Genomic DNA, 19,243 nt, shown 5'->3' on the forward strand with positions numbered 1-19,243 from the left:
TATATATATATATATATATATATATATATATATATATATAAATAAGTGTAGTATATAGTAAAAATAGCTGACTTTTTTTGCATTAGATTGACTAATAGTTTCTATATTCGTTTCTTTTGTTTGTTTTTCATTCTGTTTATACCACAATTTTCGCGCTGGCTTTTATTTTGACGGAACACTCAGCGTTTCCCAGCAACTGTGGCTCACGTCGTAGAGCAAGTCATCCAGGCGCGGACTGTAGCGTGGTCGGCACGCTGGAGGCGTAGCTTCCATGGAGCCTCCCCTACGGCTTCGAGTCAACTTTTGATCAAGGTTTGAAGTTCGCAAACGGGAAGTTTTCCTCACAAGTTTCGTGTAAATATCGCCTGTTTTTGTCAACGACTTTCAAAATTCTGTGACACAACAAACGTCCGCGCGACCTGGCACTTTTAGTTTGTATATAACTAGTCGGCTAACTAACGTTACAATTGTAGTTTTTGGACGATTTGATCAGACTCAAATTTAGTCAACGTTAAAACTGTTAAATATAATGAAAGATAGCTGTACTATGTTTCTGTATTCCGATTTATCTGAGTTAGCTGTATCTAACCATGCCGGTAAGACCTAACTATCTAGCTTCCATCGTTCGTTAAAAGGTGATGTACTTGTGTTCAATGAATTTCTAGACATAGCCAGCTAGACGTTTGAGGTAAACTATCTAGCCGATCTAACAAACCTAAGTAAGTTCAAGAAATCGTGGTGTTCTGTAGTTTGCCATGCTTTACTTGTAATTTTAATACTACTGTTACAAGACGTGGTTATTGCGAGCACTGCGAGATTAAATTAGTGGCACTGAAAATTTGAGTTGACTCCTTCACTAGACGGAAGTCTGTTAGTGCACCAGCAAAGACACACAGTGATTATGGATGAGAAGGACGTGAGCGATCAGTATCACGTGTTTGGTCATCCAAAGACCCCCAAGCCGATTGACAGCGACGTACGCGTCGAGCCTAACGCGCCGCTGCAGCCAGAAAACCCCGTGAGCACTCACTTGTATAAGAGGAGATGGCTCGTGGTGATGCTTTTCAGTTCTTATTCGCTCTGCAACTCCTATCAGTGGATCCAGTATGGGATCATCAACAACATTTTCATGCGATTCTACAACGTGACCTCGTTCACGGTAGACTGGTTGTCCATGGTGTACATGCTGATGTACATTCCGCTCATCTTCCCCGTGACGTGGCTGCTGGACAAGAAAGGGCTGCGCGTGATTGCGCTCGCGGCGACGGCTTTGAACTGCGCGGGCACGTGGATCAAGGTGGCCAGCGTGAGACCGGACCTGTTCCCCGTGACGTTCTTGGGGCAGGCCACGAGCTCGGTGGCGCAGGTGTTCATCCTCGGAATGCCCTCGCGCATCGCGTCGGTTTGGTTCGGGACAAAGGAAGTGTCCACCGCGTGCGCCATCGGCGTGTTTGGAAATCAGGTGGGTTGAAAATATTGGTTTTGAAAACCCTTCATTCAGGATGCAGTTGGATGGCTGGGGTTGGTGGTTTCATATGAAAAACAATTAAACGGTATTCAACATTCATGCAGTTATGGTTTTCACAAACTTTACATTATATAAAAGCTTAAGTTCCTGAAGAAAGCTCTGATGGCCTGCAATTGTGGTAACAGCCATTACTGCCCCGTGATGAAAACCCAAAAGTTAACTTCAGAAAGCCAGTATTTACACCGAAATCTGGTAGGAGCTGTTTTGCCATGTCGGTGAAATTCTCACTGATCTGTCTACCTTAGTTATTTGTGGCATTTGTGCCTGAAAGAATGACGGGACGAAGTCATCTGAAAAGGTCATCCCATAAGCCTCTTGAGGTCACACATTCTGGCAGCAGCTCTCAGGAATTGTGAACTCTAGGACAATCTGACATCATGTATATGTTTTGCGTCTAGACATAATTTACACTGGGGACTGGGTACATGTCTTCACTTTGTGTGCAAAAGAGACTCCAGTCAGTTTCAACGTTAAATGGCAGTTTCACATTTTCTTACACTGAGAGTGAGAGTCACACAATTTGATATCGACAGAACTTGGTGTAACACTGGTAACTCTCCACACGCTTTTCTTTTTTTTTCCCACATTTTGTCAATAACTCCTGAACAAAATCCTTCTTTGTCTGAATTTGTTGCGTAAAGACACAATTTGGCCTTTTAAACAGTTCAGCTCTGTCCACTTTGATTTTGATCTGATTTTATTTTATTTGTTTGTTCAAAAAGCTGCACATTTATCTTTGCACACACATGCATGCATGTAACAACTGGTTAGTATTACCTAACCATACACTGTAGGGTAAATGCTTTCTTGGGTTTCTAAATGTTATTGTGAAAGCTCTGTTAATCTGTGCCATACACTTAAGTTGCATTCTAATGCTTTAACCCAAAAGGACATGGTATATGATTGCTCTTGTCTCTAGACTCTCCAGCCTTTAAAGACATTACAGTAACTTATCACTCTTCTTGGCTGTTGGAGACATATGCTTCACTTTATTGAGTCAATATGTAATTTTTTTTTTTTTTCTCATAGAGAAGAGGTGCAATTATGGAGCATCCAATTGTATTGGTGCTTATACAGGCAGCCATATAATTAAACACACCACATTAGGATAATAACATCAGTGTGCTGTTTAGCTTAATTGGTTTTCATGTCATCACTGCTTTGAGCAGTAGGCACAAGTGCAGGTGGACATTGTTTCTTTGGAGTAGGACTACAAGAGTTCCTTGTAATATTTGTTGGTGGAGATGCACCCCTCAAGATGGTGATGCTATTGTGAGGGATCCAGAAGGTTAAACAGGTACTGCTAGATGAGGGTGATGGTTGGACGTGGCCTTCATAAGGATTTGTGTATTTACACCCCAGGATCTCTCTCATTATACCAATGCTATGATGCACATCTAAACAGCAGCCAATGGGAGCACAGCATTGATAGCATAAAATACATGCCTCTTCTTGAAAGGCTTTTGATGCTTTTAATGATCAGTATTGATAATGTGCAGAAAAAGGACTAAATGTGAAATGTAAACAAAGTGTGTACGTGCATACATGCGTGCATACATCTGTGTGTGTGTATGCTTGAGGTACTGGTCTTCAATCCCATCTGAGCAAGTGCATCATACTATACCTTCCAAAATGTCGGCATGCTTTGAAGTTAACCTGTTTTCATACACGGCTTACCACACGCACCTTTTCTGAAACTTCAAAATTCTTAACGAATATTGTTGTAAATGTGTTAATAACACAGAAATATATTTTAATACTATAATAATATTAATGTATTTGATTACATATTCAATAATGTTTGTCCCTTATCCATTGGTGGTGTGGCATCGAAAGAGCAAATATATTGGCATCTGCCAGAATTAGTAAATGGTTAATTTGTGTAAAATGGAATATGAGTTTCTTGAGCGTAGCTAAGCAATATGTTCTGTAAAGACGAGTGTTGTCCAGCTTAGCTGGAGAGCTGAAATGGAGAGAGTGGGTTTCGGTTAGGGTTAAGGTTAAGGTTAGGGATAGAGTTTTCCCATAAAGCTGTGGCTTATGGCCCCAACATCCTGCCTCCAGACCGCATGATTTTAAGGATATGGACCACTACATCCAGTTTGGTTTGGTTTGTTTGTGTAAACCCGACTGGTTGTACCTACTTCGGCATTCCTGCAGACTGTCTAAGGGTTAATTGCACTCGGCACAGTTCAGTGTTGGAGCGTATTGCAGTGGACAGAACTAAAAAGAACCCAAAGACAAGCTGGCTTGACCAGGGAAGACATACTCCCTGATCGTGTTCGATTCAGTCCTTTTCAGAACATTTCTTTCTTGTTTATTTTGTGGAAATCATATACCTGCGGAAGGCAAAACTGAGAGATTTTCCAAGTCCCACCGTCTTTTCCTTAGAGGTCTCAAGTGATAGAGTTTGCGCTGATATATATCCAAGCGACCATAAGGGCCTGATCAGGAGCGGTGTACCTCAGCCCAGCTTCCGCTCCCTGGGCCCCAAAGCAGGGGTGCTGCTGAGCTGTGTAGGCTCCACTAGATCATGCTGCTCGGCCAGTGGTGTGCTCATGTGGTGGCAGTACAACATTGTAGGAAACATCTTGGCACGGTTCTACGGCAGTGGTGTGCTGGTCGTTGACTGGCTAGCCATGATGCACTTGCTCACTATTATGCAACTGCCCTCAGTCCGTGACTGCAACTCCTGTTTTCCCTGGCACAACCTCAGCAGAGCCTCATCACCAGTTTACTAGTGTCACCTGTGTCCTTTCTGTGCTATGCTATATATTCTCTCCGGTTCTGTTCATTCCCTGCGAAGTATTATCGCTGTTCTATAGCGTGTACTTAGCAATCCCCTGGTGTGTATATCTGGCTGTTACCCTCGCCTGTTTCGCGTTTGCAACTGTTGATTATTCCGTTATAAATAAAAATCGGCTACCCGCAAGCGTCTGGCCTGTTCTAAGATGTCACACTCACCTGCATTGTGCTCGTGTTGCCGAGGGTGTGTCTGGACATCTGAGGTCTGCGCGAGTCTCTTCTCATTGGTGGCACATTCAGCAGCATCGGTGCGTGCATTGAGCTCAGAGGGGTCTGGGCTGGACCTGTTCACTGTCACTATGTTCGGTCAGTATGTCTGTTCAGGTTTTTGTGTTTATAGTACTGTACCTTCTGGCGTTGCTGGGGTCCGGAGAAAAGGAAGCCTCCACCACCTGCTCCAGTGGCATACTGGGGAAAACAGGTGTGTACACTGGACACCTCAGTGAGTAGGACAGAAGGTTCTGGACCATCATCTCAAGGTGCCTCAGGTGTTGACTGCAGTTACCATCGTCGTATCCAAGTTGTTTTTCAGGCATCCTGTTTATTAGGTTTTCAGTATGTTTGTTTATTATGATCATTATGATCAATAGATGTCAAAAGTTCATTTGACCAGTTTACCAGAAAAGCCTGTGAGACATTTCTAAATGCAGCTGTGCGGTTTTCTGTTTCCTGTTGTAATTAACGGGTACAGAACTAAAAGTGGACAGAACTAAAAAGAACCCAAAGACAAGCTGGCTTGACCAGGGAAGACATACTCCCTGATGTGAGAATGTGAGACATTTCTAAATGCAGCTGTGTGGTTTTCTGTTTCCTGTTGTAATTAACGAGTGCGAGAAATATCCGGCGAAGCATTTGTTTGCTGCTGTATCATGATTAACCCTTCCCTCACAGAGTGTACCCCCAGCACCTGCTGCGCTGCTGCACTGTCCAGGAGACAAAGCAGCGTTCACTTCCTTATCCGCGTTCCTGTTTATAAGTCAAACGACACATCACTTTATTGATTTACACCTGATGCTGAGATCTTATCCATGTTAATAACTCAGTTGGAGTATCTATTTAGTGATTACATCTGACCCCTCGCACCCCCACCACCCAGCTTGGGATTGCCATTGGTTTTCTGGTCCCACCAATCCTGGTTCCAAATGTGGAAGACATGGACGAGCTGGCCAATCACATCAGAGTTATGTTCTACATCACGGCGGGCGTGTCCACGGTCCTCTTCATCCTGGTGATCACTGGTAAGGAGCAGTCACGTCTAAGCATGTGTAAAGTGGGTGGGGTCATGGTTCAGGGCTTTGGGTCATATTCGTATCATTTCACTTTTAATGCTAGACTGTCTTTACCTGGCTGCCTGACTAACACACAGGCCTCCACACATGCTGAGTAACTGTGTCTCTCTATACTAGTCATGTACATTGTAACAGATCTGAAGTTGAAAGATGTGGCTCAAATGGTTAATTGTTGTTGTTTAATAAAGAGAGACTTTTTGTCTTGTTTCACCTCCTCATAAAGTGCAGGCGAGTTTACCTTTACAGTGAGCCTGGATGGGTAGATCGAGTGTAAGATGCTAGCTGAACATGTGGACAGCACTAATATGGGGAGCAGAGAATGTTAAATGACACGGGAGTAAACGTATCAGACCCGCTTTTAGAAATGTGTGTAAGGGGTCATGGCTGAGATTAGGCACTCCTCTTGTTCTATCCTCTGTCTCTCTATCTCTCTGTCTATAATTCTGTTCCTCTCTGTTTGTCTGACAGTCAGCTGTTCCTCTCTCTTCCTACCTAACCCCAGTTGTTGGAGAGCGCTGATAAGTGCACTTTACATACGTTACATTTCTGCAGATCCGACAGCAGCAGACACCACACGGGCCTTGCGAAACTGCTGAGTCTCATCTCCAGGCAGAGGCGCATGCCCACAGAGCTGTTGTATCCATAAACAGTGGTGTAATTGCCTTTGCTGCCTCAGGACAATCTGGGATTTGGAAGGCATTCCACATTTCACTGCGAGTTATACTGTGTATGACTATGTATGTGACGAATAAACCGAACTTGAACATCAGAGGACAGCGTATGCACCCAGTCTCCTAACGAAGCATACCGAACACATCTGTGCTCAGGCAAAGACGAACCTCGGCGATTATTTCCCGAATAGCAAGCTGCCTTCAACGTTCGCTAAGCACCTACCCGAGCACTAATTCTGCACTTTAAGGAATATAATATAGCAGTAAACCTCAACAGACATATTCTACAGCAGGCAGGCTAACTTAAAATGATTTAAAGTTGATATTTGTCAGGTGCTTGGTTTAGATAGTTATATACTTAGAACCTCTCTTAGACTTTCACATACACAGTTCTCGATTCATGAAACGATATCTGGTTATATTGTTAATTACTAACAGCAATTTATAACACAGCTATTATACTAACAGCTTTTATTTAATGTAGCTCTAGATACAATTTTGAAGTGACTTTGACATCTCGTGGCCTAGCTTTAGTTACCTGCAGTCTTACATCGATGATATACTCAGTACAGGTTTAATTTTATATAAACATGTTTTACAATTAGGCAAAAATGTTTGACTTGGCAGAAACTTTTCCATATGAGGCAAATATGTATTTATTTGAACTAGAACTCATATAAAGAGCGTGTGTAGATGGAAACTGTCCCGGAGAGACAAATGGCTACTCACTGTTCACGGAGAATGTGTAAAGATGTATAGAGGTGAATCATTACAACATTCATGGAGAAAGTGTGAGGACATACAGAAATGAATCGCAACTCTCAACAGTCAGCAGTCCAGTTGTTATGATCAGTCCCTTCCATCTTCCGTGTTTTCTTCAGTTTTCTTCAGTTTAGTTCTGTTCCATAGTTTCGTTTTGTCCTCACAGTGATTGCGTACACCTGTCCCTCGTTTCTAGTTCATGTATTTAAACCCTGTCGTGTGCCTTGGTCGTGGCTGTTCATTGTTTGAATGTTTGAATTATTGAATTTGTGAATGTGTTTCATTATGGTTGTTTCTTTGTACTCTGTGTCTTTGTGTTCATCTTAGCCTTCGAGCTTCCGCGTTTGCCTTCGTGTGTGCGTGTTTGTTTTGTTAAGTCATGTATCCTCATACACTTCGTGTCGGCTCTATGACTCTGGATTGCCTAAGACTCCAATTTTGGATTTGCCCATAATAAATCTCGCTCCTCTCCGCACATGCGTCCGCCTCTTTACCGCTCACCGTTACACCAGTGATCTCCGGTGGGCCTAAATTGTGGGATATTAATTAAGAATTCTGTTCTGTGCCCAATCTCACTATAAAAAAAAAGATTTAAAAACACACCTGGTATTAATATATGTCCCATGGAAATGTGTAGTAGGTCTGTCTATTTGTATGATTTTGTTTGGTTAAGAAATGTAAGAATTTAAGTAAAATGAAAGAAACCTTGTACTCTCTACTGACTCCTGTCTTTGTAAAAGCTTTAGTTTCATTAAGTCCTTAGACCCCAGCTTCTTTTAAGGATGTGTGTTCCACACAGGTAGCAGAGATACTTCTCTAGGTCACTGGTGTTTGTAGTATATTCATTCAGCTATCTTCTAAACTGCTCAGTCCAGCTCACGGCCTATCCCAGCAGCACAAGGCACAAGATGGGAACCAACCGTGGACAGGGCATGCTACCCACCATGGTGTGAACCGATTAGGTGCCTGTGCATTGGGGGGGTTTGTACACGGATTGCCACGCGTATGTAGCAGGTGCACATTTTGGAAGGTGTCAGACCAAGTCAGAGAATCTTATCCTTCATGTGGTGTGTGATTAGTGATCATGCCTGACCCTTTGACACGGGTTTGAGTATAGAGAGGGGAACGTTTGACTGTGGAAGGTTGCGACTATGCAGGACTGGACTTTAGGACCCAAGCTTGGGCTTTTGTGTGTTCGTGTTTTTGATTTTTGGTGACCTATGGAAAGGTTTAGTGCTTTGGCAAGCCACGCTGTGGCCCACAGGTTTGGGCTTAAAAGGGCATTTGTTTAGATTGGGTGTGAGTGCTGTAGACTGAGGGTTTGTCTGTGTCTGTCTCTCTCTCTCTCTCTCCCCCCCTCCCTCCTCCCAGTATTCCAGGAACAGCCAGATATCCCCCCGACCCAGGCTCAAGCTGCTGCTCGTCTGATCCCGGCGGAGAGCTCCTCCTACATGAAATCCATCCTTTGCCTCCTGCGTAACAGAGCCTTCGTCCTCCTCATCCTCAGTTACGGTGCGTCCCTGGTGCCTAGCCACAAGGGTTCTGACCCTTACCACAGGCTTCAGAGTGATGAACATAGATCCCTGCTGTAATTCAGTAATCTTCTAACCTCGCCTAAATCTTAAAGAATGCGGTTAAGGGGTGTGTTCTTTTTAAAATACACAGCATTCCTCGTTAGTTGTGATGTCCTTCAAAAATAGCCCTGAAGTTTTAGCCCTGTTTTTTTAATTATTAGTATTATTATTATTGGTGTTATTATTATTATTGGTGTTATTATTACTCCTACTACTACTACTACCTGGAATGGTACTCAAAGGTTGTTATTACTCCTTGTGTATTTTATTGCTGATCAGGGGAAGGAATGTGTTTTGAGAGAGTCCTGTAGTTCCTGCACCCTGTAGGTCACGTTTAGTGACACAGCTGCAGCTGCACACATCTCGCAGAATAACTTTTGTGCATTACTTAAGATCCCCGTTGAGTCCCGTTCTGTCAGCCCTGGTCTCTGATTGGCTCCTTCTCGTGTCTGTTGTGCACTCAGGGTTGAATGTTGGCTCTTTCTACGCTGTCAGTACACTCCTCAACAGGATGATCATTATGTGCTACCCAGTAAGTCCCACCCCCATCGTCCGCTCCCCACGCTGCATTCAAGTCAATCATTTACAGTTGCTTTATTTAAAAAAAAAATTAACTTCCAGTATTTTCTACAAACAGACCTACGGTATAACATGAACAGGTATAGCAGGCCATAATCAGTGAAAGGATAATCATGTGTCACCTTTTAAACTTGACACACATGTGTATCTGGCTACGGCCTTGAGGTTTTGGCAGGCAGGAATGTTTTGCTAGTTATTTTTCTTGGGCAAGTCTCCTCTACACACAGCTGCACACTCGCAGTCTCACACTGTCATTTGTTTGGGGTCATTCTGAACCACACATATGTGTGAAAACCTGTTGCCGTTCAAAGAAATGCGCTGTTTTAAATGTAAAATATGCCATTTGTGTGAAGTGTGTAAGTGCATAGATTTGAGGGGGGGAGGTTGTTATTCTGCTGCCAGCAAGAACAGTGCATGGTGCCTGGTCCCTAGTTCTGTTTCTTACTGTTTATGAGCAGCTGATGAGATTAAATTAGATTAGACTAAACCAGACTACATACTGAGAAAGCTCAGAAGGTCTTCAAAAGTGTTGGTAATATGTATGCCTGTTTGGGTGATTTTCCTGTCCCAGCTACAAACGGGGGAAAGGTAGTAGTATAGAACGCCAGCCGCTGGACTCAGGTGTACTGTCAAATGCCAGCCGCTGGCTCAGGTGTACTGTCAAATGCCAGCCGCTGGGCTCAGGTGTACTGTCAAATGCCAGCCGCTGGGCTCAGGTGTACTGTCAAATGCCAGCCGCTGGGCTCAGGCGTACTTGGACTAGGTGAAGGACTTAAAATTGGGTTTTCAAAATTGAGTAAGTTCACTTTTAGAGAATTAGAGTAAATTAACTTAAAAAAAAAAATAACAACCTAGGGTTGGGTGTATGGGTTAGGGTTAGAGGTTGGCTTTAGGGGTTAGGGTAAGGGTGGATTATGCCGGTATTTTAGTGGGGGCAAGGTGTGTTTTGGACGTGAAGGAAACACGTGTGTTTGTAGGGTCAAGAGGTGGCTGCTGGGAGAATCGGCCTCACCATCGTTATCGCCGGAATGGTTGGCTCACTCATCTGTGGAGTCTGGCTGGACAGATCCAAAACATACAAGTAAACTGTGAAACACACTGCAGCATTGTGTGTGTGTGTGTGTGTGTGTGTGTGTCTGTGCTTGCACATATGTGATTATCTGCGACTGTGTGCTTGTGTGCCCATGTCTCCATGTGGCTTGACTCTGTTTTATTTGTTGGCTAAATATAAATTTGTGTTTTCTTTCTTCTTATGCCAGTCTTGCTTTTCTAGGCACAGTGTGTGCGATGATTAAAACATCAAAGTGAAAATGCCACGTTTGCCATTTCATTTTCCGCCTGTTTCCTAGTTTCCTGTCGGAATAAAAACGGAAATGACTGCTACATTTGCATTTTTGTTTTCCACAAAAGCATGATTCATTTGTGTAGTATATAAAAATATGGCAAAGAGTTTTTTGTCGTTTCAATTTTCTTCATCATCATGGGCATGTCATGGCCATAACTGAGATGAAACTGCTGGTCAGGGAAAAATAAAAAAAAGTCTGCAGCGTAGCTTTGCCAACTCTCCATAAAATGCATCACAAGTATGAATCAAAACACAATGCTTGTTTTGTCTTTTCCTTAACAGAGCAGTAGGTAGCATTTCTGATCAAATTCAAACGAAAAACAAGTGGCTAAATGAGTAGCAGACTGATGGCTAACGATTCAGTTTTCCCCATGGACATGCCTGCGATTTCAAAAAGGTCAGTGAGGATGAGGGAGACGATCGGCGCTGGTTCCATGTGCTGTCGGTTTACCTGTCCCATCATGCTTTGCTGTTTTGTGTACCTACAGGTAAATTATGTTAATATACAGTCGGTGGGGTTTATACCACATAACATTACACTTACGATTAGTAAGATGGCCATCAACCCCCCACACATCGCCTGGACATAACGCCACCGGACGAGGCTGTGAATCAAATGTCGCCTTTGTTCGCTTGGCGAGGTTTGGCTCTGGCTGCTTGGCATGTTGTAAGCACTGCATTTTGATTTGGGTTTGGTGCACTTCCTGAAGAAAGAACAAAGATAAACAGATTTTTTGTTCATTTGTCAGATTTTTCATGTCAGTTAAAGCCATGAAATCCCCATAATGGTGATGAAAATGAAATGGCAAAAACCTGTTTTCATTTCCATTTTTATATTTGTTGCAAATTACATGCTTGTAGGGAAAATTAAACTAACTGCAAATGTAGCTATTTCAATTTCCATTCTAGCAGGGTATTTGCATGGATATATGGAAAAAGAAATGGCAAATGCAGCAAATTTGCATTTTCATTTTATTGTTCTTTTATCTTTTTTGGCTGAATTTGCCTTGCATACACAATGTACTTTTTGTGGGGAAATGTACTGTTTTGACCTTTTGCCTGAAGCCTGAATTTGTATCCTTTTGAATAGCTATCTTTCTTAGAAAGAATAACTAAATCATAAACAGGTTCTTGGAAGAGATTAGCCGTTGTTGTAGAGCGGGTTACAAATCCGCAAAGAGTTCTCGGCTTTCTCCCCCTACGATATCTAGCGTGAAGTAACGTCTCACCCTTCCCATGTCGCACATACACATCTCCTCCCAGACAAACGACATTGTTGGTGTATGTGATGTCCCTGGCGGGCATGCTGATATATGCCTTCACCCTGGACCGCGTCCATTTGTGGCTGGTTTTCATCACTGCTGGGACACTTGGGTAAAGCAGTCACAGCTTCCTCGTGTTGATGGATGGTGTTGTAATGCGTTTTTGTTTTGTATAAGTGTGTATATGGAAATGCCTGAGTGGGCACAGCTCAGATCACTGAATCTTTCAAACATCTCTACCTAGTCTTTAGGGAACCACTCTGGTTTCCTGAAAGGAAATATTTATTAGTGTTAATTTACTAATGGTGGTTATTTATTAATGATATGTATTTATTAATATGGTTCCTAGGTTTTTCATGACTGGTTATCTGCCTCTGGGATTTGAGTTTGCAGTGGAACTCACCTATCCAGAATCTGAAGGAACATCCTCTGGCCTGCTAAACTGCTCTGCTCAGGTATGTGCTCAGTCTTGTGCATGTGTATGTGTGTGCGCAACGTGTGTGTGTGTGTTTGGGGGGGGTGGGGGGGTTACAGTGGTCCTTTGGCTTAGTCCCATTTCCTAGGCCTCAAAATTGACCTTTAACCTGGTCTTTATTTCAATCTGAGCAAGATACTTGTCATTCTGCAGATGTACCTCTTGACCAATCAGGTATGCTTAGAATGTGTCATTTTCCTTATTTGTGTGTATAGCATGGGGTATCTAGATGTGCCACCCTTCAGTCAAGCTCCATCCCTAACTTAACACATCTTATACACTTAATCAAAGCCTTGGGTCTAGCCTTAAAAGCTGTGATGGGTGCCGGTAATTATAGTTCTGTCATTACATTTTACGTTTATGGCATTTGGCTGACGCTTTTATGCAAAGCAACCTACAATTATTACTGAGTACAACTTGAGCAATTGAAGGTTAAGGGGCTTGCCCAGTGGCCCAACAGTGGCTGCTTGGCAGTGGTGGGACTTGAACCTTCCTACTACAATTATGAAGGAAGTCAGCATGATTTAAACTATCTGCATCTTCATCTGGGGATCTGCGAAGAGTAGTGGTGTCTTTTATAGGAGACCGAGAGCACCATGTGCTGGTCACAGACCAACTGGCCATGCAAGAACATAAGTCTGTTTGTTAATTTATTTATTAGCATGGGAATGAAGACTCGCTTGTTCATGTGCATGGCGTCTCATTTACAGGTGTTTGGGATCATCTTCACCATCTGCCAGGGGAAGATCATTGATGATTTCGGCACACTGGCTGGAAACCTTTTTCTCTGTGCCTTCCTCCTCCTCGGGACGATTATAACGGGTACAACTTTCCTCTTAGCCCAGCCACCTGCCGTCTGTCCGTGTGTCTGTCTGTCTGTATTAAACACTGTTACTGCTTACCAGTAAACAGGAAGCAAGTTCCTCTTTTTTTTTTTTTTTTTTTTGTAATTACTAATCAGTTTCAGTTGTCTGTGTTTTTATTAAGTGAAAGTCTCCTTCTCTGATCTGACTGATGCAGTGACCTCTCTTAATTTCAGCACTTATCAAATCTGATTTACGCAGGCAGAGGGCTAACCAGTTAGCCAACACAGCTGTGAGTATTGAGCACATTTTAAAATGAGTAAAGCTATGAAGTAATTTGAGTCCATTTGACTGTACACTGATGATTGAAAAACACTGAGAGAGAGAGAGAGAGAGAGAGAGAGAGAGAGAGAGAGAGAGAGAGAGAGAGAGAGCAGTTTGTCCTAGGATTCAGTGATGGCATGGTGTTTGTGTATGCGTGTGATGCCCAAGTGTGTCCGTATTTACAGCTCTGCAGCTCCCTCTGCTGTCTGTATGTGTCCTGTGCAGCTCTTCTTACTGTGTGCTGTGGGTGCCCTCTTAACTCTCTCTCTTGTCTATGTAAATCTCTCCAATTGTATTTCCTTCACTTGCTTCACATGCTCAGTGTCTGTTACCTCCCTCCTTACATCCCTCACATTGGAACCCCCTCACCTTGCCCCACCCCCTGCCCCGCCCTACACCAGGCTTCAGCCAATCATCATCAGGACTACGGTGCCGTGGCTCCTATTATCTCCTCCCGGTTCTGATCAAGTAATAACTGCTCAGCCTGCTTTTGCTGCATTGTGACCAGGGACAGGTGCACCACGCTTCATACCCGCTCACACACCCGTGCACCACGCTTCATACCCGCTCACACACCCGTGCACCACGCTTCATACCTGCTCACACACCCGTGCACCACGCTTCATACCTGCTCACACACCCGTGCACCACGTTTCATACCCATGCACCACGTTTCATACCCGCTCACACACCCGTGCACCACGTTTCATACCCGTGCACCACGCTTCATACCCGCTCACACACCAACGGTACTCCACGCTTCATACCCGCTCACACACCAACGGTACTCCACGCTTCATACCCGCTCACACACCAACGGTACTCCACGCTTCATACCCGCTCACACACCAACGGTACTCCACGCTTCATACCCGCTCACACACCAACGGTACTCCACGCTTCATACCCGCTCACACACCAACGGTACTCCACGCTTCATACCCGCTCACACACCAACGGTACTCCACGCTTCATACCCGCTCACACACCAACGGTACTCCACGCTTCATAACCTCTCACACAGCAACGGTACTCCTCGCTTCATAACCGCTCGCACATCCCCACCCATATAGTTCATATCAGACAAGCACATGCTTTGACATGCATGTTTGAAATTCACTGAGCACTTTGCACTGGGCTGACTAATCACACCAGTGTGTTTGTTTGGTTTGGTTTTTATTTCATTTTTTGTTTCAGATTTCTAGAGAGAAATATTATCATTATTCATTTTGATACTGTACTTAGTATAATATAATTTGTCTGTGTTTTACAGGAAAATGTGAATGGATCAGTTGCGAGTTCTCCCATTGTGCCTGCGACCAAGCTGGCACACACATACACAAACTGGACCCACACACAAACACAAACTGGACATACACACATAGGTGCTAATGGAATGCACACTTTTGCTCTCACACACTCATAACCATTCAACTTCTTGACAATGTGAATTTGTGTGTGTGTGTGTGTGTGTTGTGTGCACGTGTTGTTCAGGCAGTTTGCTATATCTCAGATGCCTCTTTTAACAGTTTAACAAATTATCCAGCACAAATCATATATAAATGCACAGTTTTATCCTGTGTAACTACTGGAAAACAGGCTGAACTCCTGAAAAGCTTTGATCCCGTGCATGTGTGTTGTGTGCTGGGATGGAGCTGAGATGTGAATCGTCTGGGAGGCTTTGAGGGTTTGGCTGGGAACAGACTCAAACCAAACCATGTGTTTCACAGGTGCTGTGTCTCCAAAGACAAAGAAATGTCTCCACTGAAACATGAAATGTTTACAGGCTTTGGTGACGCTCACCACCTACTCACTTGCCTTAAATTAGTTTTCAGTGTTTTAATCTGTGCTATATCTAGAGGAGGTCTACTGTATATATCTTATATAAGATACTGTAGGTGTTTAATGTCGCCTGTCGGAAGACGTGCCATTACACTTAATGAACAGTTAGATGTTTGTAGTCCCTTTTCTGACCTGTGGCCCATGTGTCAAAGAGCCAGTGAGCCAGACAGGGGGTGCCGTTTCACCAGAGGCCAGCTTCTCATGGACATTTTCCCAGAAACCCAGAACCCAGAGATCTCCTGTATGAGGTATGGACCAGACCTCCTTGGTCTGTGGGCACTTCCATCATGTCAGGGAGGTATGCAGGCCAGCTTCTCATTACCTTCCAGGTCATGACCTTGCTGATACCTACATATCATGGAACAACACTATGCAGATGAGTAAGGTATCTACAGAGTGCCTAATCTGGAACTCAGGAATTTGTTCTCCTATAGTTGCACTGTTCTAATTGTTGTGCTTCCCATTTTGTAAAGATCATTATCTTTGTTTGTTTGGTTTTCTCTTTTTTCTCTTTTTGTTTTTTATGAAACAAAAATCTCAGCCAAGTGGTTATTTTGTCTGTCTTTCAGCAGTATATTATACTATATACAGTACTAAAATTTTGTTTTATTTTTACAATTGCAAGTGAGTTTTCATTTCTAAATTCACACACATTTAGGACAGCAGCACAATTAATTTTTTTTTTTTTTTCCGCTACTATGAGTCATAAGGAAAACGATTAAAACACACGCATGCTTTTTTGTTGTTGTTGTTGGTTTTTTATTTATTTTATTTTTTTGCTCAAGTTACAAACAGGAAGATATCAGTCGCAGAGAAAATGCTGGCAGTCTAGCCATAAGTGCTGTCTGGGTTCTGGTCCAGATCATCAGTGTGTGGGAGCAGTGTACCAGTGTACCCATGTTCCAGCCTGGCTCTGGGGGGTTGCCAGGGTCCAGGCTGTTTGTTGTGAGACTCACATTTTCAACAGTTCTGAAGAAAAGTGTGGTATGCCAGTACTCTTGGCCGAATTTCCTGTGGTCTGAGAGTGTTGTCAGAGACGGTTGCATTCACGATTACCTTTTTTTCCCTGTCCAATACTAAAGATCATTCCTTCTCCCCAAGTTGGCGCAGATTTGAACTCGGATAGGTCTCTCGTAATGACTGGCTGTAATTTAAGACTGTCTATTATAGTGAGTCACTAATGCAGAACACTTTTGTTATGTTTAGTGGATGCCATTTACATCTAAAAGAAAGGGGGGAAAAAAAATGTATCCACGTAGTGCTGTTGTGTGAAGTGTTTTGAAAACGTGAACTCAGAATTGAAAAAGTGATTTTTCAGTGGGAATAATTTCTAAACTGGTGAAGCCTGATATTGATAAGATAATATTGATATTGATATTGATATGGTAATATTGGTATTGATTTTTTTTTAATAACCTTGTAAATTGTATTATCTGTGTACCCGTGTACATTTTTGCAATTTGTACACAAGGCTTTTATAGGCACTTTGGAAACAACTGGACACACTGAAACACTCAGTCAAGGAATCATCAGGTCCATAGCTATGATCTTATTTCACTGAAATCATTTAATATCCTGTGAATGAGCTTAATCAGGGCACCTTGATGTGCTTAAAGAGCTGTGATTGAGTGAGACTTTTCATTAATACGTTACATGAACGAAGAACAGTACAAAATGGACCCTTCGCAGACTCGAGTTAGGGTTAGGTAACTCTAGGGTTGGGCTTAATACATGTACAATGGGCTGTATTCATACTGTCTTACGTTTAAACAGGAATCGCATTATTGATATAAGACTAATTACCTTACTGAATGTCCATATTTTTAAAGATCCTTTTTCTGCTTCAGCTGATTTTGAATATCAAGAAAAGTATCAGAAAATGTTCATAAAATGTTCCAGTGAATCAGTCCTTGCAACTGTACTAGAATGTGAATAACAAATTGATGTTTTCTAGCGAATTATTTTTGCTATTCTTAATGTCTACTTAATATCTCTTGACATATTTTTATTGTAAACAAATTTGTAGAGGGTTACAAAATGTGTTGGTATATGCATTTTGAGTGAAAATGATTTGTGTTTAAATCATTTAATGAAACGTGAAGTTTTTCCTAATATGGACAGAGCTATTAGTTTTCTGTAACCTCTGTACAGAGTCTACCAGTTTAAATAAAGTAAAACAACTTGCAATAAATTTGTTACTATCAGATTTTTCTGGTATGTTAATCTGGGTTTTTACATATGTTGTGACTTATCAATCTATTGATGAAAATATATTAATTAGTAAATGCTGAATTTGTGATTTTCCTGCAGTTGTTTGCTTAAGTAGAGTCAGTGTATGAAAACACTTTACTGGTTTGAAGCAGCACTGTAGGTACAAGTACTTATCACTTCATTAGGTATTTCTACTCTGTACTTGTACAAACTAGTTGTATAAACTACTCTTTGTACACTGTAGCTGTGTAAACTACATACCTAAATGCATTATTCACATTTTGTGATAACACGTGTTGCCTAGTGCAGATACCAATAACCTGTTTATAACTAGAAATATGTTAAATGTAAGTCTTTTGTGATTATATACCAAGAAAAAGTAAATATCACGTACGAACACAAAATTTGCATTCAAAAGATAATGCAGGTGCCATCCACCTGATTTTCCCTTGATTCAGCTTTTTTATATTAATCTACATTTTTAATATTAATTATTCATTCACCTTTTAGAACTTAAACTTTTTTCCTTTTTTTAACAATCATGAAAGTTTAGTTGTAGCCAGTTCTCAAACATAGTGTATTAAAATCTACTATCTATATGGAAACTGCCAATCTTGCAACTGGACTTTGAGTGGTGTCCTAAAGTTATGTAGAATTCTACCCTGAGTTAGTGAACACAATAAGTTTCATTACATCTTTAATGAGTTCATTACATCTTTAATGCACTGAGCCTTATAGAAAAGATTGACAGCATTTGTGATCGATATGACAGCATTTATGATAGCATATAATCTATAAAAAAAGAACATCTTATTCACATTTTAATAGCAGGGTTTGCCCATAAGAATTTTATAATTATATTATTATAATTTTTTTTTACATTTTTTTATTTATTTTTTAAAGCAATTTTAAAAGGCAGAGGGATATCGTGGATATTTTAACTCCTATATAACACATTCAAAAAGAAAACAAAAATGGGTTTTATACACCTGATGAAACGCTTCTTCCCCAAATCTTTTCTTTAAGAGTGCATTTAAAAGGGCATCAAAACATAAACAGACACAGGCAGCCCCGGTCCAAGCAAAACACTGGATTCAATTTTACTACTATAGGTTAATTTACAGTAGATCAACTTGGCCAGAGATGAGGCTCAACTAGAGTAGGCGGAGTTATGCCTCACAATGCCTGCACTGAGCAAAAAAATGTAGCCACAACTAACTTGTGATTCATGCCACAGGCAGAAAGGTGTCAAGTTGTTTTCAAATACATTAGGCTTATGTGTATTATCACGGTTTCTTAATTAATTTTCCATTCTGAATTCTTGTAACTGATTTATGTGAGATTATTATTATGTGTTTTTATTAAGTTTGGGTTTCAAGATGTTAAAACTGCAAGGTGACAATTTCTTCCCGTCTGGATAATTAAAATTGTGATTATTTGTTCAGGATGTAACGTGTAACTAGGCACAGTGAGCTAGCCTTTTGCTTGGACTCCAGAGCACTGATCTGTGGCAAACAAGCATGTGCATGTGCTTAAAGCTGACATCAAAGGCTGTTGTGATTCTTATTTTCATCTTTCGGCATGTTTGCCTGTTTGCGTCGCTGGTGTGCTTGCCCTAAGGCACACGTAGAGGTCTGATTGTCTGCACAGCATCATGGAGAGCGATTCACGGGTAAAAGAGGCACACCTAATGCAAGCTTGGCTAGTGGAAAAACAGCAATGCAGCATAGCACTGTAGGTTAGTCGTACGGAGCAAGGGTATGAATCGCAGGG

The 19,243-nt window shown here is 41.9% G+C and overlaps 1 protein-coding gene across 4 annotated transcripts; it reads left to right on the plus strand.

Annotated features, from left to right (window-relative positions):
- The first annotated feature begins 221 nt into the window (after nt 1-221).
- flvcr2b (FLVCR choline and putative heme transporter 2b) lies at nt 222-17,441 on the plus strand. 4 transcript variants are annotated; one of them, XR_014116113.1, is made up of 11 exons: nt 222-1,462; nt 5,430-5,571; nt 8,427-8,567; nt 9,094-9,161; nt 10,186-10,289; nt 11,817-11,927; nt 12,165-12,270; nt 13,001-13,112; nt 13,330-13,385; nt 13,819-13,931; nt 14,691-14,827. XR_014116113.1 is itself a non-coding variant. In XM_081695348.1 (11 exons), the coding sequence occupies exons 1-10, from the start codon at nt 902-904 to the stop codon at nt 13,879-13,881; spliced, it is 1,464 nt and encodes a 487-aa protein (XP_081551474.1). In that variant the 5' UTR covers nt 222-901; the 3' UTR covers nt 13,882-13,885; nt 14,691-14,828. The 4 variants fall into 4 exon arrangements, 3 of the variants coding, with proteins under 3 accessions (XP_081551474.1, XP_026885938.2, XP_035384916.1); XM_081695348.1 differs by having other exon boundaries at nt 13,819-13,885; nt 14,691-14,828; XM_027030137.3 differs by lacking the exon at nt 13,819-13,931 and having other exon boundaries at nt 223-1,462; nt 14,691-17,441.
- The last annotated feature ends 1,802 nt before the right edge of the window (nt 17,442-19,243 follow it).

Source organism: Electrophorus electricus, chromosome 2, assembly GCF_041902795.1.
Source record: "Electrophorus electricus isolate QZ-2024a chromosome 2, ASM4190279v1, whole genome shotgun sequence".
Classification (NCBI taxonomy): Eukaryota; Metazoa; Chordata; class Actinopteri; order Gymnotiformes; family Gymnotidae; genus Electrophorus; species Electrophorus electricus.